General features: G+C 38.6%; 1 protein-coding gene across 1 annotated transcript in view; it reads right to left on the bottom strand.

Moving 5' to 3' along the window:
* Window positions 1-26264, bottom strand: part of NYAP2 (neuronal tyrosine-phosphorylated phosphoinositide-3-kinase adaptor 2) — a 202531-nt gene that overhangs the window by 93124 nt on the left and 83143 nt on the right. The window contains exon 2 of the mRNA XM_007467910.1: window positions 13428-13753. Within this exon, the coding sequence (XP_007467972.1) occupies window positions 13428-13753 (326 nt within the window). The remainder of the gene's footprint in view (window positions 1-13427; window positions 13754-26264) is intronic.

The following is a 26264-nucleotide window of genomic DNA, read 5'->3' as shown; positions in this document are numbered from 1 at the left end:
CTTATCCCCCTAGCTTATTTGTCATGTAAACAATCATGGCCAAATTATCTAGTCACAGTTAGGAGAAAGGAAATAAAATTGAAATACATAAAAATAAGACAGGTCTAATTTTCATGTCTCTTGTTTCTATTTCACATATGGGTGCAAGGTCTATTTATTCTGTGAAGCGAGTATCTCAATTTGAATTTCATCTCTGTGTATGCTTAGCTTTCTCTTAAAGATAACCCAGCCCTTCACATCTCACAGAGATGGAGGATTCTACAAGATAAAATAAACATCTGAATTCCCCAAATAAAGATTATATATGGAGAGTAGAACTCTGGTTATTTAGAACTACAAGGATGCAGTTTGCTTTGCCACATTTTCTGGAGGAAGAAGAAAGTTCTCATTCAGTTGCAATAACACTGTTTCATTTTAAGTATTTTCATGCAGAATATTTCTAAAATATCTTGCACCCTTATTTTCAGCAGTTTATGAAACTTCCTCTGAGAATCCATCCCTGACTCTTCCAGTTGGGGTAGGTGCCCTTGATCTATGCTCACACAGTGGGCCCTATACTTCCCCCACCAGGAAACTGATCCCACTTCACTGTGACTGTTTAATTACTAGTGGCCCTCCCTGGGTTGTAATGCTTTTTAGGGAAGATAACATATTTTTCCTGTTTCTCTATTACCTAGCATAGCGCCTGGCACATGGCACATACTCAATAAATAATTGTTTACTAATGACATCCTCAGGGCTCTCACACTAACACTGAAAGTAAAACCGGGCTAATTATAATCAAGGCCTTTTGATGCTCTTTGACTTGATACGAAATATATAAATTCTTTAAATTTTGTTTCTCTCCCCTTAGAATCAGTAAAACAGTCCTTGCTTTTCCTTTTTCCAGGCTTATTCATTGCTCCTAGTAACAAATTTATACCAAGTTTAAAAAAAAAAAAAAACAAAGCCCTGTAATTGATATGCTATAAATTCACAAGCCTTAGTGAGAGAAGGAGTTTGGCTCTCCTAAGCTTTTTTTTATTCTTCTTAGGTTTCAGCTGTTCTCATTAGATGGAGTTGTCAGAAAGCAGAGATTTCCAAAGGGCAATGTGTTCCCATGTTCTGCTCCATATAATCAACTTAATTTAATACACATTAATAGCAAAAAAATAATTTAAAAGAGCTTGTCTTAAATCACTGCCCTCCCACTTAACAAGAAAAAATGTAGAAAGCAATACATATTATAGAAACTTTCAGTACAGACACAGGGCCATAAAGTCAAAGCACTCGTTCTGCAATAAGTATGTGCTTTGTCGAGGTCAATTAAAGGCAAGATTTATGCACACGTGCCGTCAGTCTGCCTTAAAAAAATGGCTTTACATACTCTGCTTCACAATAGAGTGAAGAACTGCTCAGAAGATAGATGCCTACAGAATTAATCTGGAACAACATACCTGGCCTCTAAGACTATAACATAAATGGCTAAGGGAAATCCCAAAATATTTAAGGATAGGAAAGATGAAAACACCTTCCAAGAGTCATTTAAGGGAAAGAACTCTCAGTTCTCTCTCGCGTCTTGAGAAACTTGATTTTTTAAACCTTATCTGAAGGGCACAGGCAGAACATTTTTGATTTATAACATGAAGATAAACTAAAGGGTACATGGTGTCAATAACATATTACAGCTTCTCAACAGTATTCTTCGCCACTGCCCATAATTAATTTGTGTACCTACCAAGATTCAGAAATGTAAAACAATGGAGGAAGTATATTATAAGGTTTTACAAACCTAGGAGCAAGCAGAACCATCTCATCTTTTAACTCATTCAGACTGGTTACTGTATCGTACACAAAGCTGGGACTGAAGTGTAGATGGATGGCCGAGGTACTTGCTCCCTGAGGATCACGAATCACTGTGCTTTTCCTCTAAGCTCTCCAAATGCCTAAACTTCTTTCTACGTTAAAGATGCTTGAAAGTACAATGACTCTTCGTATCAATTAGCCTCCCGGAAGACTCATTTATGAAATAGCATGTTATTAAAAATGTACTCCTTCAACTTTACCTTAATATTAAGCCCTACTCTGTGGTAGGCATTGAAGGTGCAAAGACAATAAGAAAAGGTCCACATTTCTAAGGAGTGTTTAGACTCATTAGGATACAAAAATTAGGCAAATACTTAGAATAGCATATAACAATAGATATACTGGAGTTATATACAAAGTACACACAGAAAAAATGTGCTTATATACATTGTCACAGAGAAGGTAACAGTTACACTGGTATCTTGATATATGAGTGGAAATTTGCCATAGAAACTAATTTGGAGAAGGCGTTCCAGAAAGACGGGATTTCACACACAACGGCACAGAGGCAGGAATAATTTTGCCTTGTTCAGAGAAAATTATATAGTTTGGGAATGCTACAAGAGGCATGAATGGTGGGAGAGGTAGCGGCCAGACGATGAAGGTTATGCTAAAGTGTTGTGCTTTTATCAGGTAAATAAGGAACAGGCCATGAGCTGATGAAATCACGAGCTGAGTAGTGCTACGATCAGGCATGCATGTGAGAAAATCCTCTCTGGAAGTAGTAAAAAGGATGGATGTGAGAAGGTGACACTGCAGGAAAGGAGACCTGTGAGGTGCCCGAGCAGTTGTCCAGGTGAGAAATGATGACGGTCTGAGATAAGAGAGTAAGAGTGCAAATGATGGAGAGGGTCAGACAGCAGAGGTAGGAGGGGCAGAACTGGCTACTCTTAATAACTGATTAGATGTCAGGAGAGCAATCTGATAAAGCTCTTGCTTTTCTAAACTGAGTATCAGGATAGGAAACATCGAGGAAACTGCTGGGTCAATGTAGATATGATGAGTTTGGAGAGTCTGTGACATCTACAGACAGATGTGGGTCCAGAGATGCAGTCAGACATTCGGAGCGTGTTTAAAATTCATCACTTACTTATTCAACAAATATAGAATAGAAGGTAAGAGCCAAGGACAGAGTCTGGAGACATCATCATTTAAGAATCAGGCAGAACAAGAGATACCCTCAAAGATGGGCTTCCCTGGTGGCGCAGTGGTTGAGAGTCCGCCTGCCGATGCAGGGGACGCGGGTTCGTGCCCCGGTCCGGGAAGATCCCGGGAGTGGCTGGGCCCGTGAGCCATGGCCGCTGAGCCTGCGCGTCCAAAGCCTGTGCTCCGCAACGGGAAAGGCCACAACAGTGAGAGGCCCGCGTGCCGCAAAAAAAAAAAAAAAAAAAAAAAAAAAAAAGAAGAGATACCCTCAAAGAGATTTAGAGAGCAGTCAGAGGAAGAAAACCAGTAGAGAGCCGTGCATAAAAAACAGAGGAATTGAGGATTTAGGAAATATGGGAGCGATCAATAGTCTAAAATGCTGAAGAGAAACAGCAAAGGATGGGCATAGCAGGAAGCCACTGAGATGGGAACCAAGACTGGATTCGGTGGCACAATGAAGATGGAGTCAGTAATAAAGTGAGGATCTGGTGCAAATGAGCATTGTGGACATGGAGCAAGGACATGCAGAAGGCCTTTTAGAACCTGGCTGAGCAAGGAAGGAGACATGCAGGACAGTGGCTGAAGAGGCCACTGGGTCAAGGTTAGAAGTAGGTAAGATTAGTAGTCAAGGTTGGATTCCTCTGAAATGAGCTAATCCAATTTCCAGCATGCCTTGAGGAAAGTTCACCCACTGGAAAGACTCCTTCCCATTACTGTTAAATCTATTAAGTGGACAGTATAGATATAAAGGAGATTATGCCAATTTTAAAAACAAAAATTATATTTTAACTTGTTTGGTAAAGTATCAAATGCTTTATGTAACCAAATGGGGCAAAATGTTTTTATCAGGAGTACCCTCAGAAGGATACTGACTGAGGTTTGAAAGATAGGGAAGGGGCTGGGTTAACTCCCAGGGAACATGCTTATTTAAGTGCAAGGAGGCTCTGAATTGCCTTCTAAGGATGACGTTCTCAGCTTCAGGATTCAGTGGCCAGACTGAAGTCTAGAGAAACAGAGGAGAGGTGACAGTTTTGTAGAGAAGAGAGCTAAAGGAGGTAGAGACCATTTAAGAAAGGCAGGCTATCAACTCCTTTCCTTCATTTTCCTTACAAAATCTTAGTGATCTAAGAATTTACTATATTACTTCCTAATGCTTCGGTATAAATGCATAGAAGAGATAAATCCCTATCCAAGTTTGAGGCCCAACAAAAACAGGGACCATGAGGAAAGTTGCAATGAGGATTACATTTAGTACCTTCTTCTTCGAGGACATAGGCTTTCTGAGGTCTATTTACCCATAACTGGAAATTGATGATATTGTTGCAATTCAGAAGTTGCATAATTTAGGAACACATAGTCTCATGTTGTCGTCAAAATGCTACTCAACAGGTAGACAGAGGACAGGAAGGTACTTAGTATGAATTACTGCCACTAATCCCTACAATACTGGGGTTCTGGAGGAATCAACAGGCCAAAGCCCTGGGGAGTATCCTCACCATATCAAACATGCTGTGCATTATCTAGCCCACATCCATCAGGTGTTTTAGGGGACAGTAACTGTTCTGGGTCAAGCTAGACCATTGGGTCAACAAAAGAACTCACCAGCTGGGAAAATCGGCAGTGAGGATCAAGTAGACTGACATTTATACACACTACAATTTTTCATATTTGCACCATTTTGGTGTCAATAATTTACTTGGATCTTTATGTTCCAGAATTCCTTTGGCCTGGGAGCTGCTGGACTGAGGAGTATATTTTCTCATGTCTTCCATGAGAAAGACTTCCATGAGTCTTTGGTAAGGCTGAGGCCAAGAGAAATAAGATTTTCTCACTTTCAACTCAAAAATAATAATTCAAGCATTTTGCAGCAGGGATGACTTCTTTTATTTGGACAAAAGGAAAGACAAAGAGAGAAATGGGGAAGGGAGTTATATTTTGCCCTTTTTATTTACCAATTATTTAGATGTCTTGTGGTATTTACATTATTCCACTGAATTATAGTTTGCTTTTTGCATTGCTAATTAACTTTCCACTAGTTGACTTCTTAAATATCTAACTAGACAGATAGTTCCTGGGAAAGCAATATATGCATATTTTCCTTTATATCACCCCAAGTGGGCAGAATTCTAGGCTGGTCCACAAGACTCCTATACCCTGTATGATTCCCTCTCCTTGAGTGCAAGCAGCACTGTGAATATGATGGTATCTTATTCCCATGACTGAGTAACAGTATATGGAAAAAGATGAAAGGGTTTTCCTACTGTAATTAAGGTTCCTAATCAGTTGACTCTGCTTTTATCAGAAGGGTGATTATCTTGGGTTAGATCTTTAAAAGAACATGTAGGCCTTCCCTGAAGGGAGAGAATCAAAGGGAGAGAGACAGTTTCTCCTTCTGTCCTTGAAGAAGTAAGATGTCATGTGTTCTACAACCACAAGGAAATAAATTCTGCCAATACCCACATGAGCAAGAAAGGACCCTGAGCCTCAGACAAGACTCCAACCCCAGCTGGCACCTGGATTGCAGCCTTGGGAGACCCTGAGAAGATTCCTAACTCTCAGAGACTGTGAAATAATCAAGGTGTATTATTTTAAGCCACAAAATTTGTGTCAACTTGTACAGCAATAGAATACCTTCACAGTTAATGCCCTGATCACAACAGACACTCGGGAAGTTTGAGCTTATTGGTTTCTCATGGAAGAATCCATCTGTGCCCAACAACATGGATAAAAATTCTCTTATGAATCTAAGACACTGAGACAAATGAGGCCAAATCCAGATTGCTACTAAAAGGGTGTTGACTGAGACCATATAGAGGCAGGGTAGTTCTTTGGACTAGAATCAGTAGCCATGGCCAGGACCAAGAGAAAGATGATTTGACTTACAAACAGTTTTATTCATGGGTCCCAGGGTACATTAGGAAAAGATCACACACTAGATGTACAGCTCTGTCTCCGTCTGAGCAGCCTGGTATGACAGATGGCTTTTACACCAGGAAGCCTAGCAGCTTCTGATTCTGTCAACCTGGAAAGTGAAACCCAGGAATGTGGGCCTTCGATGACAATTCCCCATGTCTCATCCCATAAGACAAAACACTAGAACACTACCCAGTGCCAAAACGATGGAAATTTTGAGAGCTTGTTTCCACTTCCCTTGTGTTTTGTTAGTGTGGTGCTAAATGGGGCTCTGAACACTTCTGGAAAGCACACTGTGATGTACAAGTGCCACTTGTTATGTGAAAAAAGACACTAAGCCTGCAAGTTGCAGTCATTTAAATGGGTCATTGAAAACACCACTGAAAAGCCATCGCTGAGCCCTTTGAAAGAACAAAAACTGTTGGCGAGAAAGGACATACCTCTCCAGAAAAGATCCAAACAAATTCAGAAAGAGTTAAGCAGATACTCGAGAGGCCTAATATGTCAGCATTTTCTGAGCTTCTATCATGTCATTTACTTTCAAGGTCTGGTCCGGGAAATCTGGAATGCTACCAGCACTGTCTTAACTACCCTCTGCTATCCGAAAATACAGCCCAGTGCTGAGAGGAAGGGCAGCAAGGTTGCTGAGAATCTGCTATTCTTCAGGCTCTCAGCTATGTGCTTTGCTAATGGATTTTGCCCCACTTTTTTTGCCTCCAAATTGGTAAAATGGATTACTTTTCCATTGCTGTGTAACAAGTTACCATAAATGGAACAGCTTAAGAATCAATACCACTCTATTAGCTCACAGTTCTATAGATCGGAAATCTTGGCATGGCCAGAAGCCAGGAGGCTGGGTTCTCTGCTCAGGCTGAAGCCAGTCTAGGTCCTCGACTGGAGGTTCTGGAAGAAAATTCACTTCTAAGCCCATTCTTGTTGGCAGAATTCAGATCCTTGTAGTTATAGAACTGAAGTCCCTGTTTCCTTGTGGGCTTTTAGCCAGAGACTACTCTCGGCTGTTAGAGAGTGCCCACGTTCCATGCCACATGGCCCCTTCCATCTTCAGGCCACCGATGGTTTGTCAGTTCCAGGGAATATCCAGGGTGAATATACCAAGGAATGGGGAATTCTGAATAAATATCTTGGACAAGATTCCACCTACCACCTAAGACCAGGATTGCTATTCTCATTGTACAGATGAGGAAAATGAGGCTGTGAGAGACACTGTATTAAATGTTGGCAGCACTGATGTGTCTGTTTGCCTCTGAGGCCCATGTTTTGCTAATATGTCATGATGAGTCATAAAGGGAACAGTGTTAAATTTTTATATGAGTACTTGGAAGGGTCAGAAATCTGGGCTAGTCATAGAGAAAGCAAAATCAAGTTTATGGCTGGCCCTGACTAGGGCTGATTCAGGTTCCCAAACTGGAATTCTGACCTGGTAAACCTGTAAATTCCCCACAGTAAAAAGCGTAATCAACTTGTTTCTCCTCCTCTCTCCTCAAATGCTCACAGGTTGCTTACAAAGCTGTACATTGGTACAAAATCAGATTCAGGCACCTTTAAACTGTTAGCACTGAACAGCGAAAGAGCAACAAATATTCTTTGTAGGAAAAAAAAACCCACATTATTAAAATGTGTTAAGCTGTTTCTTCCAGAGCTAAACAACTAATTACATGGAGGAAGTTCACGTAGTTATCATGCCAGATTTTCTGGTTTCTAGAAAAGATTCTTGTACATCACTGCTTGCTTTGTGATATGGATAGAGGGAAACAGGCTGAGCAGGAGAGTTGGAAACAAAATTGATTGTAAGTAACATGAAAGAAAGGACCACTTCTGTTCACCACCGGATCTCCAGTATGACCAGGTAGGCACTCAAAGCATTGGCAGAATAAATGGTGGCATGAAAAGCAACATTGCTGAAGGCTGTAATCTACTTTGTTTGGTAACCTTGAGAGAGGGATTTGTGTTTGGTTTTGTTTTTAAGGCAGTGATTCTATAATGAACTTAGCCTTCCTTTGGTTCTGGCTCAACCACACAGTTCAAGTTTTTGAGGACAGTCAGATTCCAAATGTTCCTGCAGATATTCCAATTTTTAATTCATAGATACGACTCTACCAAACATCTCTAGAAGGTGAAATCAGAAACCAGGAGAACTATCCCAGTTCATTGTTTTGTAAAGACAATCATGAAGCGTTATCATAAATTAAGAGTTGAGAATGGCTTGAAAGAGTTTAAAACAAATGAAAGTTAAGAATACTTAGTTTTAGAGGCATGGGTGAAATGGAACAAACTTCCAGTTATAAAATAAATAAGTCCTATGGGTTTAATGTACAGCATGGTGAATACAGTTAATAATACTGTACTGCATATTTGAAAGTAGCTAAGAGAATAGATCTTAAAAGTCCTCATCACAAAATATAGGTGATATGTATGGTGATGGATGTTATCTAGACTTATTGTGGTGATCATTATGCAACATATACGAATATTGAATCGTGTTATACAGCTGAAACTAACATAATGTTATACCTTAATTATACTTCAAAAAAAGAATACCCTTAATCAACTATACTCCAATATATTAAAAAAGTTAAAAAAAAGAATACTTAAATTTTTTAAAGGAGTCTAAAGTGTTAGAAGTACTTGAAGTTTAATAAAAATGTTCTCCTCATTATACTAAATATATTTATTTTCCTGTCCTATTTATTTTTATTGGAGTATAGTTGATTTACAATGTTGTGTTAGTTTCAGGTGTACAGTAAAGTGATTCAGTGATACATATACATATATTCATTCTTTTTCAGATTCTTTTCCCATGTAGGTTATTACAGAGTATTGAGTAGAGTTCCCTGTGCTATACAGTAGGTTCTTGTTGGTTATTTATCTTATATATAGTAATGTGTGTATGTTAATTCCAAACTCCTGATTTATCCTCCCTCCCTCGTTGCCTCTTTGGTAACCATACATTTGTTTTCGATATCTGTAAGTGTGTTTCTGTTTTGTAAACTATATGTCAAAAAAATGGACAACCTAGAAGAAATGGACAAATTCTTAGAAAGGTATAACCTTTCAAGACTGAACCAGGAAGAAATAGAAAATGTAAACAGATTAGTCACAAATACTGAAACTGAAACAGTGATTTAAAAACTTCCAACTAACAGAAGTCCAGAACCAGATGGCTTCACAGGCAAATTCTATCAAACATTTAGAGAAGAGTTAACACCTATCCTTCTGAAACTCTTCCCAAAAATTGCAGAGGAAAGAACACTCCCAAGCTCATTCTATGAGGGCACTATCACCCTGATACCAAAACCAGACAAAAATATCACAAAAAAAGAAAATTAAAGGCCAATATCACTGATGAACATAGACGCAAAAATCCTCAGCAAAATACTATCAAACCGAATCCAACAACACATTAAGTGGATCATACACCATGATCAAGCGGGATTTATCCCAGGGATGCGAGGATTCTTCAATATACGCGAATCAATCAACATGATACACCATATTAACATATTGAAGCAAAACCATATGATCATCTCAATAGATACAGAAAAAGCTTTTGATAATATTCAACACCCATTTATGATAAAAACTCTCCAGAAAGTGGGCATCGAGGGAACCAACCTCAACATAATAAAGGCCTTATATCTCCTATTTATTTTTAATATATATGCTACACTAAACTAAAATTTCATGTTATTCAAGCCTATTAATAGGTAGTAAGTGCACATTTAAAATTGTATGAACTTACATTTGTACAGCAATTTCTTTTTATCATGCCCCATTGTGGCCATTAGCCCACTAGCTTGTCATAAGCCTGTGAGGGAGGCAGTATGATCAGTTTTCAGTGCTTTATAATCATTTTAAAGGTAAAGAAACAGTCTCATTAGGTCACTGGCCCAAAGTCAATGTTGGCCTGTAGATTCTAAGTACAGCCTCTTTTGCCTGCACCACAGAGCATCTCTAGGGATGATGCTATTGATAAATGGGATACGTGTTGACCTGAGCAATGGGAACGCAGAATGAGAATTTGCACGGTTCCTGCTTTTTCTGTATCCTACACAAGACACAGCTTCTCAGGCCTCTCCTCCTTTCTAGTTAACTCCCATTATTTCATCTGATCTTTCCTCAAACTAAGCAGGCATCACACTGAAGCAATACAAAGGGCAATTAAAATATTTATCACATATTTATGATCAATTTATCTTCTCTACTGTACATGTTTTTAAAGGTGTTATTATAAAAGATCCTAAAATAGAATAGTAAATATATATTTTCAATATGACAGAATTACAATTTTTAAAAGCTAAATTATAATTTTCTTGGCATGTGTGTTTTGGTTGTATTCATAACTAAACTATTTTTTTCCTACTCTGAAAAGCTGTTTTGCTACAGGTCCAGTTCTTTTTTACTTTTAGCCACAAGGAAGTCATAAGCCCCTACTTAAATAGAAGCTGGTTACCATGGAAATCATTCTAATGCCACTGAATCAATATTTTGATTTTGCTGACATTTAATGTAAAAAGAAAAGACAGACCAAGATTTATAAAAGTCACTTTTCATCTTTGTTATAATTTTGATAGCTAGAAAAATTGTAAAGGAAACATATGTTCCATAATGAACTCCAGTTAACTCACAATTATAAAGAATTGAGGATTCATAAAAGAGCAATCTACATATTTATATAATTTTGGCTTTGAGTACACACATATGCATGCATGCACTTGGACTCAAGATTTTTTTCCCATGTCTCAACTGAGCCCTGATTCTCTCCTGTTACTGAAGTCATAACTTGGTAGAAGAGATTTGAATATATCCAGTTTTGCAATTGTCTTTTAAGTGTTCTGAAGAGAAGGTGAAATTTGCATTGAGAATCACTCTTCCACAGAAGTTGACCATTTCTGCACTGAATCTTAATAGTCCATCTGGTCCACTGACCACCCTCAAAGAAGCACTACAGCTGAAGGCTTCTCAACTCATCCTTAAAGGTCCTTCTGAGGAAAGATGTTGAACTTGAACCTAGTGTTTAATAAGCCTCGCTGACCATCAAGTAGTTTTCCAAGTCTGAGATAAGTCTTTGCTGCTGCTGTAATTTACTCACTGTCTCCTCTTCTGTCCTCAGAAGGAATAAAGATAACAGAGCTGCTGTCTTCTGTTTCATAACTAGCTATTTAGAGGCTTAGATCTTTAGATGGTGAAGGGATCTGAAAGAATTATGATCTTCTCTACTTCAGGAATTAGCTACCGACAGCATCTCAGATGAATGGTAATAAGTTCTAATCTTAAGACAATTGAATCACCACTCAAACGTTTCTTCTGTGGGACAATCATGATTTTCCACATGTGTCTACTTTGAATGCCCCAGGTCCCCTTCCTGGGGGGTGCTATTCGGAAGTGTATACGTTACACTGCTTCCAGGAATGTTTCCAGGAGTATTACACTCCTGATAACACACTCCTTACTGTCTGCTTGCCTTGTCTGTTTCATTTTCCCCTCCCCTTCCAATGGGTCTTTTATTCCTCTTTATTCTTGAATCATTCTAGGCCCTCATCATTCAGAGACCACTGTTCCAAAAACCTGCTTTTGAAAACAATCTAATGTAAATAATTATGCAGTTTTCTGGCAGTAAAAGTAGGAAAGGGGTGATTTTTGGAAACAAGGTCACAGGATATAAAGAGAAATGAAAGGCACCAAATATCAATAGCAGAGGAAACTTAGGAACAATATTTAAAATTTACAGAAGGCAGATCTCTAGAGCCTTTTAGTTTATTAACAAGTAAATGAAACACCTAAACTGTCTCTAAAACATCAATGTGTTACAAGTTGAAGGACATACTGATGACCCTGACTCATGAGAAAAAAGGCTCAGAATTCTAATCTGTTCCAAGACATCAGAGGAACAATAGAGTTACACAAACAAACAGACACACAGACACAACCATCTTCACTGCAGTGATATTCATTATAGCAAAACAAACTGGAACCAACCTAAGACTTCATCAAAGAGATAATGATTAAATAAAGTATCATGATGTATATGCCCCTCCTAAAAATGGTGTTTCCCAACAAACTGAATGCCATGGAAAATAGTCACAAGAAAATAACTGAAAATATAAAACACAGAACTCTATGCACTAGGATTTCGATTTTGTAAATATACATATACACGCTATTCACATATATAATCTCACAAACACACACTCATGATGTATTTTCACATATATGTGAAGTAGGAAAAAGCTGAGCATAAGTGGAGATTTTCCCTATAGAATGCATGGATTCGCTCCATCTCCAGGCACTTATTTGTATTCTTCAATATACTCTGAAGCTTTTTTTTTTTTTCCCTTGGCTAAATAGGCACTTGGACACCGATATGGGAGAAAGGAGAGATGAGGCTATTAGAAAAGATGGTACATGCTTCCCGGGCACCCGTCTCATGGACTAGGTTTGAACTTCGGTAGAAGGATTAGACCAGAAGATGAGGGAGCTTTTGTGAGGGACTGGCGAGCCCAGGTGACAAAGAAACCTACCCAGTTGAGGAAAGGACCACCTGGTTTCCACTCTCTGCTTCAAGCTACTGGGAAACTTGGAACACTGGGCGCTCAGGGGAGCCAACTGGGGAGAATGTCAGGGACAAATAGGGTAAGAGAAAGACCTTGGGACCTCATAGAGCCATGCTCTCAAGCTGGCCACTGGCAGCACTGGACACCCTGAAGCATTTTCCACAACTGACACACAAAAATCTGAATGCGCCTGTATCAAAACACACTTGCAACTACTCTCCCACCAAGGGACTCTCAGGAAAAACTCAGGAAAGCTGAAACTTATTTATTCAAGCAAGGCTAAAGAGCTGGTGAGATATGGTGTTAACCTGACCTAATTTATAATCATAGACCAGCAAGGAGACTAAGATATATTTGATTTATGTATTTCATGGCTGAGGAAACATATAAATATAGGTAGAAATAGAATAGAGATTGAAGTAGAGACTTTAATATGTATATGTGCACACGTGTGTGTACACTACAAACGTACACACAAACATGCATAAATTCATATTCGCTGAAAGGAAGTAGAGCAAAATGTTAAAAAAATGATCATTTCTAAAGATGATTACAATTTTTCTTCTTTATATTTTCCTGCATTACACAGCTCCCTAATGATCACTATACTTCTATAATCATACAGATAATACTAATAAAAGCAAGAAAATATAAATTTGAGACATATTGCTAGGCAAAATCATTTTCTAGTGATTCAAAGCTTTAAGGGAGCTGGAAAACTCATATATTGCTTTCCTTTTCCGATGCTATAAATTAAATACATTTTTCTGGGTGTCATTTGACAACACCCAGATAAATAGCCATCCCCCCTGGATTCCTCTTTTCTAAGACTCAAGGGGAGGGAGACAGGGCTATGTGACCCAGGGAGGAAGGCAGATGCTGGTTAGTATGCGGACCCAGACACGTGGCCTGAAGTCTCTTTCTAAGTGAAGTGGGCCTGGCGGGTTTTACCTTCGTTCCGCTCGGGGCCTTTCCCGCTCTTACTGGCCGCCGTGCTGTTGACCGTCTCGGACGACGTGCTCAGCTTGGTGCTGGGATCCCTCTTGGGCTTGGGGGGTGGTTGTCTCCGGGAGCTACAGCTGCTGTCATCGTCTGTGCCCCCGACCGAGTGCAGCGACTGCGACCTCACAGAGAAGCCACTGGAGCAAGGATGGGGCAGCCTGTCCTGAGGAGCGGGCATCGTCATGAATCCCATGCGGAAGTGTTTGCCCACGTAAGTTCCTTCGTGGTTCCCCAAGTAAGTTCCTTCGTGGCCTCGCCCTACTTCTCCACCTATGCTGTAAAAGAAAGACGAAACCCGCGCCAAGTGAGCAGGATGTGCAAGATCATGGGCACAAGCATATCTATAACTGTTGATAGTTCACACTTTAACTTGACACTGGTGAAGAAACGTTTCCAATAACATGAAAATATTCTATGCTTTTGCATTCAATATGGCAGTAAAGCAAATACAATTTAATCATAATCAGAAATTCTGGTATCCTGGTATCCACATACTCTCAAAATAGTATTCTAAAGGAATAAAAAAAAAAAAAGCTACCACGTAGCACATTTCATCTTCAATTGCTTTTCTCTACTTTCAGGTAAATCTTGCCTGTGGCTTAAAAAGGAAACAAGAATTCCTTGTGACAATGACTTGTAGACTGCCTTTTTTTTTTTAAATTTTTTATTGGAGTATAGTTGATCTACAATGTTGTGTTAGTTTCAGGTGTACAGGAAAGTGAATCAGTTATCCAAATACATATATCCATGCTTTTTTAGATTCATTTCCCATATAAGCCATTACAGAGTACTGAGTAGAGTTCCCTGTGCTATACAGTAGGTTCTTATTAGTTATCTACTTCATATATAGTAGTGTGTGTATGTCATAGACTTTTGACACATGACTGAGGTCAAGGGGGCAGCATTTGAAACTCTTTTCCACTTCATCAAGATCATCTCTACTTTTACCTAGTTAATACAGAGCGAAAAACAAAACAACAACAACAACAAAAGGGGTTCTGTTACCAGTACAAGGGGGGAGAGAGGGATAGGAAGTGAAGAGGAGGTAAAGGAAGGAAGGGAAGGAGGGAGAGAGGGAGGGAGGGAGGGAGGGAGGAAGGAAGGAAGAAAGGGGGAAATACTTGTTTAAATCAACAGAATAATTGTTAATCTCTCTCAGGTTTCCAGAATCCTTTGGTTACACTAGTAACTTAGTTCTACTAATAAATTAGTCCCACAGAATAAAATAGCAGCATCTAATAAAGAGATGTACCCAGAGTTAAAATCTCATCCGATCCTAGGATAGTTAGTTCTATTCAAAGTATGCAAAGTTTCCAAATGTAAGGTTTTTAAGTTTTACATTGGAAAGTCTGAACAGAGATTTAAAAATATATAAGAAAACTCTCCCAGCTTGAAGCTCAGTTAATCATATAGGAAATGACTGTTGGGCACCTTTCTATTCTATTAAGTAATGGTGACCCTATGAAGAAAAAGGAAATGAACGTCAATATGAATTTTTAAGAGAGGTTTTTCTAGAGTTTTCCCCATTTTTGCTCATTCATCAATGAAGGAAACAAAATGAAGAATTGTTAGAAATATTTGGTTGATTTTCTTAGACGTATGAAGTAAAAAAGTATCTTTGAGTATATGAAGTTTGGAAGCCTGTTGAATCTACCTTTCTAGATATAAATTTATTTGGGCCTTTTTTTAATCTTAATTTTAGCTGGTTCTTTATTGTATCTTTCATGACTCTAATGTTTGTCATACACTTTACATTCCAGTGGGAAAACTCATGGTAAATATTTGGTTTTCCCCCTTCGCTGAAGGAGTTATGACAATTATATGACCCTTGTGAATAGAGCCAGAAAGGATTCAACAAGAATATGTGACTCTGATTCTGGTATTTAATTCTGACCACAACTTGTTTTTTTATATTTATTTCATTTTTTTTTTTTCCTGAGTATTATGAGTCAATATTCAAGTACTAGATATACCGCCTTTGCAAAGCAAAATGAAGAAATATCAGTGCACTAACCAGAGCAGTTGATATCTAGAAGCATGAATGAAATCAAGCAAATGTCTAAGTGGAAGTTTTCACATCGTAGTGGTCAGTATCCTAAATCCGTGTAGCGTTTTCACCCATTTCACGTTCTGCGCTTTCTTCAAGAACATCAACCAAGAATTAAACTAGAATAAACTCAGATGGAATGGTTTGTGAAAAATCAGTAAGAATTTAAGGCAGAATGGTGTGGTGGAGGTGAGATCAGGGTGTGATGGAATGGGAAGATTTGTCATTGATTTGTGATGATTGTGACAATCTTTCTCATAGAAGATGAAATATTTGATCTCATCTAAATTTGCCTCAATCATTTTGCATGTCTTTTCCTTGTTTCTGCTGCCATATCACTGAATAAAAGGTGCTTTGAGGATTATTTAGACAGTCATTCCCAGTAACATATCCACGTGAGGGGATTTATGCATGTATTAATGCACATAGGCATTTATGAGAGTTATGAGGAATAATTGTATCAGCAATTTCTCTGTTACTTTTGACCTAAATAAGGCCTACACATTTTCCCAGACAGATAGTTAGCTCTGCTGCTTCAAAATTACATTTTTTCAGCATAAAACAATTTCCTGTAACTCTGTATCCTTTTGTTCATATATGTAATATAGACACACACACACACACACACACACACACACACACACACACACACACACACTTTTTCCAAAGAGAAATTCAGTGTATGCTTTAAACAATGGCAGGTCTCAGGTACAAATTCAATTTGACCAGGCTGTGAATGCAGGATGAAGATGTGGGGCTATGGTAAGTTGGATAGAAGGGCCATTATCCAAGGCTGAGGGGAAGCAATAAAGGTTATGGTACACCTAGGTTCAAGAGACCAGTAAAGATGATTAATCTAAAGGAAATTGAATATTATGAAACATAGCATACAACTAATTCCTGAATTTAGGATAGCACCATGTGGAGTTTTTAAAAATTACTAGGCCCATACTAAGGACAAATACCTAATCATATTTGTTGAATCAGGATCTCTGTAGCCAGTTAGCCATACTCTGTAACCAATGAGTTTCTTAAAAAACTATATCCAGATGTTTCTGATGTAGTCAATCCAGAAACCCCCAGAAACATTAAGAACAATAGTTAGAGACATTAATGAGCAGACATCTGTTAGTTAGAAACAGCCAGGGAAACAGAGCTATCAGAAAGTGGGACAAAGGAGACTTACCAGAGACCAGGCAAAATATCACAGATAAGACAAGGTACAATGTATTAGTCAGATCTTGTTAGGTTACCCTGAAGTAACAAATAATCCCCTATTCTTAGTTATTTTTAACAACACAGGTTTACTTCTTGCTTGTATTCTTTGGGTCAGCTGTGCATCAGCTGTGGCTGTATTCCACATTCCTTTTTCATTCTCGGATCTAGCCCCTACTGAGATATGTTCTCATGGCAGAGAGAGAAAAGCACTCATGGAACCACACAGTGTCTCTTAAAGCTTCTGCTCAGATGGGGCATGTAATGTTGAACTCACATTCCATTGGCTAAAACCAGTCTTATGGCCAAGTTTGATGTCAATGGAGTGGGGATAGATTCTCTTCCAACAGGAAATCACAGCAAGTTACATGACAATATGTGGGGATGCATAATCCTCTTCCAGGTAGGGGACCAAATACAGGTACAGCACTTGTAGCATATGCCTCTGAGATCTCCCTTCAAGAGGGAACTTGACATTAGGAATGAAGGTAGCTGACAACTAGTGACACATTGAGGGGTTTTGTGCTTCTTGCCCCCATAATTCTGGTCTCTACCTAGTTAGAAGTCTTGGTCTCCAAAGCGGGCATACTCTTTCTCAAAGATACAGTAAAGGTCCCATTGAACAACAAGGCTATAGCTGCCTCCTAAGTAATTTGAGCTCCCTTTGTATAGTGGCCAGCAGACAAGAAGACAGGTCTCCATTGTGGAAGAGATCATGGACCCTGATCAATAGGAGGAAGCGGAGCTGCTGTTACAAGATGGTTCAGAGAGAAAAACGTATGGGACCCCTCTGGTTACTCCCTTGCCCAACTGTGAGTTTGAAAGGTCACCTGCAGCAACCTGGCCCGAGAAGGTTTTGTTGACCAGATGTTCCAACCTCTCGTTAAATTAGTCTCACCACCGGGCAAGCCACTGAGACCAGCAGAGGTGTTAGTTGAGAGTGAGAGTGAGGTGAATTTAGAATAAGTGTGGGAGGAAGGAGATATTGCATATCAATTGCAACCCCCATATGAACTGCAGTGAAAGGAGCTATAGTTTCTCACACCAACTGTCCCCTCGTAAGTTTTCCCTCATGAAGCATCCAACAGGATCCATGAAAGAGCTGGTCCCCAAACCTGCAGAAGAGCATCTGCTGAGCATAAGGGGTGAATTGTGGCAGCCATGAAACTTCTCTAAGGACAGCACTTAGCTGACACCACCAGCCATAGAGTCTTCAAATCGGATGCAGCATTTAGGTCAAGGCCACTCTGCCCATGGAAAGCTCCTAGCTAACAGCTGAGCATATGAGGTATGGGACCTGGCTATTTCTGCCCAGTGTGGGAGTCCTTGTGTCTGAGTTTCCCTGTTGGGCTGGCTGAGACTTGCCCATAGCTACACCATGGTCTGAAGCTCTTCCTATCCAATTATTTTTCCTTCCCCTTCTCCTTCCACAGGTGTCATGCTACATTGTGGTCTGAGGCTTTTTCTGCCTATTCCTGCTCCCTCCTTATCCCAGGCATTCTCCTCAATAAATCTCTCCTCTAAATTTCATCTATCTTGGTATCTGCTTTCTGGAGGTCATGAACAAACATTCTTGGGAACGATCAAACAATCTATGACATTCAGAAACCAAAGAAGCAAGAAAGAGAAAGTCTAATAACAAAAGTAAGACCCCAGAAATAAGAAATGCCTGTGAAAATAGGACAGTCTCTTGCTTCAGACTGAGTATTTAAATGCTGGTTGGGAAAGTAGGAACTAACTCCACTATAGGAATAGTTGGCTTGAAGTGAAAATTACGTGGGCTGAAGAAAGCAGAGTCTTTTTGCAGTAAGACTCTAGTGCTCAAGATAGATTAAGCCTGACACATCTCATGTTATAAAAATAAAAATAAGTTTCATAACCCTGAATTTAAAGAAGTCCACTTTTTCTCACACAATGAAGGTAATGTTGCAAGACGTAGTTGTCTGTTGGTTTGTTTGTCTATTATAAAATTAAAAAAAAAAATAAAGTACTACTTAAATCAAAGTAAGTTGTTTTCCTAGAAGTAATTGATAAAATATTTGTAAACTTCTCCAAAAAAGTTATTGGCTTATGAACAGACCTGGACATTTGTGCTCTGGAATCACTGAGTTGTGGTTTCTATCCTCATCTCCACCATTTAGCACCTCTACTTTAGCTGCTGATCCCAAAGACCATTTCCTTAAGAGATAAATAGTAGTATTAGCCTCATGGAATTGTTATCAAGTTTACCTGAAATGCTACATATGAAGCATTTAGCATGGAATCTGACATATCATATGCAGTCAATAATTTTAGCTTTACAATTCCTACTTTTAAATCCTGTCCTCCTGACTTCTGTTTATGGGATCATAATGCGCAATGTAAGGCCATATCTCTAAAAAAAGTGGCATATGGTACCATGTAACCTCAAAAAACTGTGCACAAAGTCAAAACAAAATCTTACATTTAACTCAAGATAATCTAGGCAAACATAGTCTCCATGTTCTTAACTTTTCTTCAGTACTTGCTTTGACTTTTTTTAAAGTACCCGTTGATGGGGACTGACAAAGAAAGGTACAAAACAAGAACTTCAGAGCTAATTCGACAATGCTATTCAATAGAGATTGTTACTTGTCTTGCTGTCTTCTTGAAAATCCATCAACATTAATGTTTTATGTCTTCTTCTGAGAAATGCTTCCTTTCAGAGATGAAAACACAACGCCTGAGAAGGGTGAGCTGCTAAGGTGAGATGTCAACTCTAAAAGTGACAGAAGCACTGCTTCTCTGTGTCATTTTGAAATAAATATGCCAATATCTCATAGTAGAGTATTCCTGGGAACCACTGGAAAAAAAAAACAGAATCCTGCTTCATATGTGTACCCTCTTTCAAGGATATCTAGGAAGTTGGGATACAAACAGTGTTGCTACCTAGGAGTTTGCTTCTTGCTTGGAATTTTTTTTTTTTTTTTTTGTAACAGTTCTGTGAAGCTAAGCTCAAAAATCCATCTCTGACTGATGCATAACCCAGTATATTTTTACCTTTGCAAAGTTCTGAAGCCCCTGGAATTTTTTCTGTTGATTTTTCAAGAAGATGTCTTTATCTCTTATTAGGGAAAGGGATTATTCAATCATAAAGTAAATGGGGTAAATCTGAAAGGGAGGTGGAGACTATATCTCTAAAGGAGATAATAACATTTACCCGTGGGCAAGTTTACCACTGTCATCTGCTAAGTATTCAAAATTTTCATGTTAGGCATTTTTCAATGAATGAGCAGAAGGAAATCAATATCGAGATTTTATTCATTAAAGTTACTGCTTAAAAAGTTTATATTTGATACTGTCTTCCTCTTGCCTTCTCTGCAAATACACAAGACCTAACACTGATGACCCTATGCTGCCCTGGGAGTCCCGCTAGCCCACTCACCAGAGGGACCCCCGCTCTAGAACTTGCCCTTTCCCCCCTCAACACTGGCCTATTCTAGGTATCATTTCCAGCTAAAACAATCTGTGCTTATGAAAAATTATACATAGAAAGAGCCAAAAGATTGGTATGTTATACTTTTTCCTATTTTGACAGGCAATATGCCTCAACCCATAGTCTGACTGTTGAGAGAGAGGTGTGATTCATTACATCCTCCGTGATTTTTGGCAGATGGAAATTGTCACACAATTCATCATCCCAGCCCCATTAGGCCTTGATGAGTACAAGCGGCACTTCACATCCACTCACCTTGAGCTTCATGCAGGCAGGAGTCCTGTCTTCTTGCTCACTGTTATAAACACTGTCACAGTATAGGTGCTCAAACATACTTGTTTTATGAAGGAAAAAAATGAAGAAAGGAAGTAAATCCACTTTGGAGATAGATTAGATAGATAGATACATACATACACACATATATAGGTACATAGATAGATAGATAGATAGATAGATGATAGATAGATAGATGATAGAGGGCTTAGAGAATTTTGTGGACACTTGTCACTTGTGCTTCCAAGGTATTCATTCTCCCTAATTCTGGCAATGATAATTCCTACGTGGAGATCAGTCTTCTTCCTCTCAGTCTAACATGTTACACAGACTCAGCCAATCAATCACTAGATCCCCCTGGCCACCATGACTATTGTAGGGACTGGCAAACTGGTGAATCAGAGTAAACCTTGGCACTGGGTAGCATCTCAAAATGCCTCAGCCCTCTTGCCACTACAAAGAGAGACTAGTAGAACCAGGTCTGTGGCATCGTAGAGCTGGATCTAGATGTGCCTGCAGCTAGGTAAATCCTAGGGCCCTTCAGTTTTGTCAAATACTAAATTCCATTTTGTTGAAGCCCAAGTTAGTTGGGTTTTCTGGCACTTACATTGGAATACAGTCCTAAATGAGCCAGTACAATGCAGCAATTAATAAATAACTATTATTGGGCTTCCCTGGTGGCGCAGTGCTTGGGAGTCCGCCTGCCGATGCAGGAGACGCGGGTTCGTGCCCCGTTTCGGGAAGATCCCACATGCCGCGGAGCGGCTGGGCCCGTGAGCCATGGCCGCTGAGCCTGCGCGTCCGGAGCCTGTGCTCCGCAAATGGGAGAGGCCACAACAGTGAGAGGCCCGCATAACGCAAGGAAAAAAAAAAAATAAAAAAAAAAATAACTATTATTGGCTAGCATGTCAGAAAACGCAGTTGGTATCAGGAAAGGACTAGGAATGACACAGGGCAGGAAATGAGTGCATCATTCTTATTTATTGCTGGAAAATATCCTTCCTTTTTAACAGTATAAGTGGAAATAATTCAGTGTCGAATAGGTTTGCCCCATATATATATTTTTGATCATGCAGTACACTTTGATGTGGAAACTTGGCTCCAGTAGCATTAAACTGTGTTCATATTTTCTTCCAAATTGTTCACTCACCATTACCCTCAATGTCTTCCCTGAGCCCCACTTGCTTATTCAAAGCCATAACCTGTGGATTTCTTGCCTTAGGCACAAACATTCATTTTCACCACTTCATATCCTCCATGATATCTATTTTCTACTTTTGTGCTCCTAATATCTTAACTCTTCCTCATGTTTTTCCAGACATCAGTTTCCGGTGTCTGGCTATTTATTGGTGCTTCTTGGATCTTAAGGTCAAGTGTTAAAAATGGGATCTTTACACATCTTTTTATTACCTGCTGCGGTGAACTATAATAGCAAAACAAAACTAAATAAAAACAAAACAATGGGAAAAAAGAAACCTGTCCCGAAGAGAAGGGATTCAGTTTCTAACTCCAGATGTTATATTTAAAATTGATATGCTTAAGCACTATATTATTTCTCTTTGCTAAGATACTTCAACTCTGCCCAAAATTTGGTGTCTCAGAAAGAATATTAAATATGTAATCAACCATTGAGTAGCTACCTGATTTTATGTAGGAGGCACATACTTTCTGAGCCTCCATTACCTTTATCTTTATATAAGGGAAATACTTTCCAGAGTTGTTATAAGAAATTAAAATAAGATTAAAAAATGTCAAAGACACCTAGGAAGGGGTCCAATCCAAGTTGAGGCTAGACAAATATTAAGGCGCTTTCCCTAACTTCCTGGTTTGCCAGGCAACTCTGTAACACTTTTTACATTTCCGTATCCAGTTATAAGGAGGGCATTTTAATGATAAATTTCCAACCTATGGCACCATAAAAGAAAAAACACTTTAACAGTATAAAGGCATTTTGCTTATTTCTGTAAGAGGGCTTTGACAATAATTGTCAGGCAATACACTTCCAAATCCAAATTAGGGGAGAAAAAAGATCTTGCTTGAAAATGAAGGAAAAGTAACAAAAATAAATAATTTATCTTTTCTGTCATAATTGTGGGTATAATATAGAGTTGGGCAAATTTTTGAACGGATTTTATGGTTTTTTTCTATCAAAACTCCATGATAATTCAAGAATTTTATGAAAGCTAGGGCTTAAGGTAATCATGGCTAGAGTTATGCTTGAAAATCAAATATGTCATTATTTATCATAAGTGCTTATTGCCAAGAGTTTGAAGTTGATATTGCAGCCCACTGATTTAATGCTTAGTCACAAAATAAAGTGAGGAGGTTAGAGTAGGGAGTAGAGAGATTTTTTTTTTTATCAAAGTTCCTATTATTCACTTCTGAGTCTCTAGAGAGATGGGACTGAAATCTAATGTTTATTAAAGCCAGAACAAATTCTATGGAACATCTTTAAGAGACTTATTTTTACTTGAAACATGTCGAGTGCTTTGAAGATTAGCATATGCTATTATCTATGGTATTTTGGAATCCAAAATTAAAACATTCCTCATTTCTATATACAAATAATACTTCTCTACTCCTTAAAGTGTCATGGCTTGAAGAAGAGACAGTATATGGAAAATTCAAATCATATAATGATATTCAGATTCAACTTAGAATATAGTTTACAGAAGTTCACATCGTGGGAGATCTTTTCCAAAAATTCAACCAAAGAAGGGGAGGTTCTGGAAAATATATTTTTTTATTTGTGTCTTCAAAACTAACATAAGCTTTGAATATGGTTTGAGAACATGCCAAGTTTTCACAAATGAGTTTAGCTAACCATATGTGGCTCATTTCTCAATCTAGAAGTAGAAGCTAGAAATACAGAATGTTAACATATAAGAGCCTTGAACTTCCTGAGTAGAAGGCTACCTTAATGCCAGTTTAAAGTATACTGATGAGTTTGGCTTTCTAAAAGTATCATTTTTATGGAGGAAGAAACAATTCCCTGTGTTGAGGCATTTAATTCATTTATTCACCATTTATTCTCAAAGTATTTGAATGCCTACTCTTTGCTGGGCAGTGACCAAAGCAGAGGGGTCCGTGTCTTCAGGGCATCACAGGCTATTGAAACAGCATGATTTAAGTGCCATGCGATCAGATGTTCTCTCAGAGGAAGTACCAGGCAAGTGCAATGGAAGCACAAGTCCTGGGGCCCCAACCACGGCTGAGGGTCTGGGAAGTCCCATGGGAGAGGAAGTGGCTTTTCAGCTCATGCAGAGCATGAGTAAGACTTAATCAGGTAAGGGAGAGAAGTGGAGAGAAGAGAATGTGTGTGCAGATATTTGGAATCGAGAGAAACTGAGAAATTAGACTTATTTGGGTAGAACTTCATTGGACCTGTTTGTCTTGTAATTCCAGGGGCTGGAACTGTACTTGGCTCAAAGAGGGTACCCAGTAAACATTTATTAACTAAATGAATGGAGAACTGTATATACGATTGGGCATAATTCAAGAATAAACTCCCAGGTTTCTTAAGCACCAGGACAGATGATAGTTTTATTTAATTTCCTCCTTTCCTTCACTTGCCATTTTCTTAGTATATGATGAAGGAGAAAGGAAAAATCTGAGAATACTCGCACACGGTTAATTCTTGTCCTTGTTATAAGAGTAATCCGAATGCAGGGATCAGCTTAATCCCCTCTTCTCCATCTCCCCCGGTCTGCCTGGGTTTAGGTGCTCATAATTTCAGGACTAAATTAATGCAATTGCCTCTTAGCGGATCTTTCTCCACGGTGCTGCCAGATTTATCCTTGTAAGTGCAGATTTGCTCATGTCACTCCCTAAATTAAAACCCTTTGATAGCTTTTCTATTTCTTCAGATGAAAGATCCAAACTTTTATGTGACACTCATGGTCTTTTCAGATTTGGATCCTATACCAAGTCTTATCTGCAACATTCTCCCTCCTTGAACTTAAAATTACCCTAATATAACACGTTCCCACTTTAACTTTGTTCCAGATTGTTGATTCAGGGATAAAGTTCAAGACTGACTGTATGCAAAGGGTGGCAATGAGTCTTGAGGACACAGACGGGTTAAATGGTGACCTCAGCCAGCAGTCATGCTGCTCTGTCTGCTTAAGCTTCTTCCTTTGGCTAAATCATGTTTAAAGATCTAATTCAGATGTGGTTTCCTTGACAGAGGCTTCTATTATCAGCCAGGCTTTCTCAGGGTTGATCTCCAGGCCTCTGGCTGTCAGGGCTGCCAGAGGGCTCTGTCCTTCTCTGTATCAGAGCACCTCCTCTATGGCACTCTGTGGTTGTCATCTGCGAGTTGATCTCTTCTGGTCTGTGAGCTGCTTGAGGGACAGACCATGAATTATTTGCAGCAAGTGGAAAGTAAGTAGAGATAATGGAAGGGAGGGAAAGATACAATCCATGAAAGATTGCTTGATATTTTCAGAGCCTTTCTTTTTAAAAACTCTTTGACTTAGGCATTTTCAAACTATCATTAGAAAGAAAAGCTGCCAGGACACTATGTGACTCAAGTATCCAATAATTATTTTCACTGTTGAAACAAAATGGAGCCTTCTAATAGCTACCTGTCATATGTTTATAGACAATCTGGATGCCTGAGATAACGCAGTGGAAACCTCTAAACTAATTTTTATTTAACAAATCCCTGGATTAGATCTAATTCTTCTTTAACTTTGTAAAACATTTTGATAAACAGCCATGGCATTCTGAATGCCCATGGTTGATAGGCAGGCTCACTCACTTACTCTCAGAAGACTGAATTGTATGCTGACGATAGTTAAGTTTGCTCTCAAAACTGCTCATGTCAATTGCACTTGTTGCTGTAATTATATTATCAAATAGTATATAAATCAAAGAAACATGAGTTTGAAAAATTAGTGAGAATCTCTCTGAAAACTCTGTTGAACAACTATGTCAGTGGTTTGGAAGATACTCAATAAAAGGAGGCTTACTAAAAAAATATATGGTCTGGTTGGATGTGGTGAGATTACGGTAAATCTGTTAAATCTAAAAGGAGTCTGAACTATGTTTGTTTGTTTGCTTGTTTTTCCAAATGTCTTTAAATTTGGGCTCAGCTTTAAGGAAACTGAAACCAAATTAAAAAGTGAAAACTAATGGACATGTTTTGTGCATAAAGATTATATGGAAATCCAAACAGGGAAAACACACACAAATAAAAGACTCTATTGCCAAATTTGGTAAACAGTGTATATTTACAACTTTACAGTTTTAAAGAGTTTTATATGTGCTTATGTGTTTCTTTTTTTAATATTGCTCCAATTTTTAAATATTTTGTTTAATCAGTCCCAATTGTATTAGATCTAGATCCTCCATATTTATATTCTATAAAAAAAAATCAACTAGCAAAGAGCCTGGCACACAGTAGAGGCTCAATAAGTCTCAAAAATGTTGGTTTCATTCCTACAAAAAAAAAAAAAAAAATCCCACAAAATTATCAGTAAAGACTCCAAGATCATTGATTCAAAGGAAGTTTTTTAGAGATAGCCACTGAACTACAGAAAGTCAAATTTTTCTTCAGGTATAATTATGTACAGTTAATAAAATAATGTAAAATGTTAATTTACTCACAGAAAATTATTTGAGCAATTATATTCGGAAAGCACTTTGGAAATGGGTGCTGGAGGTAAACACATTTTCCTAGTGGTGATAACATACAAAGCAAATGCCCTGAATTCAGGAAAGAACTAAACAATTCAAGAAAGCAGCAGATGCCATGCTCTTCAGTACCATTTCAATATATTTTCTCTTTTGAGAA

Source organism: Lipotes vexillifer, unplaced genomic scaffold (genome assembly GCF_000442215.2).
Source record: "Lipotes vexillifer unplaced genomic scaffold, Lipotes_vexillifer_v1.1 scaffold367, whole genome shotgun sequence".
NCBI lineage: Eukaryota > Metazoa > Chordata > Mammalia > Artiodactyla > Lipotidae > Lipotes > Lipotes vexillifer.
The sequence above is the reverse complement of the archived record's forward strand: the minus strand, read 5'-3'. Positions and strand labels throughout refer to the sequence as shown.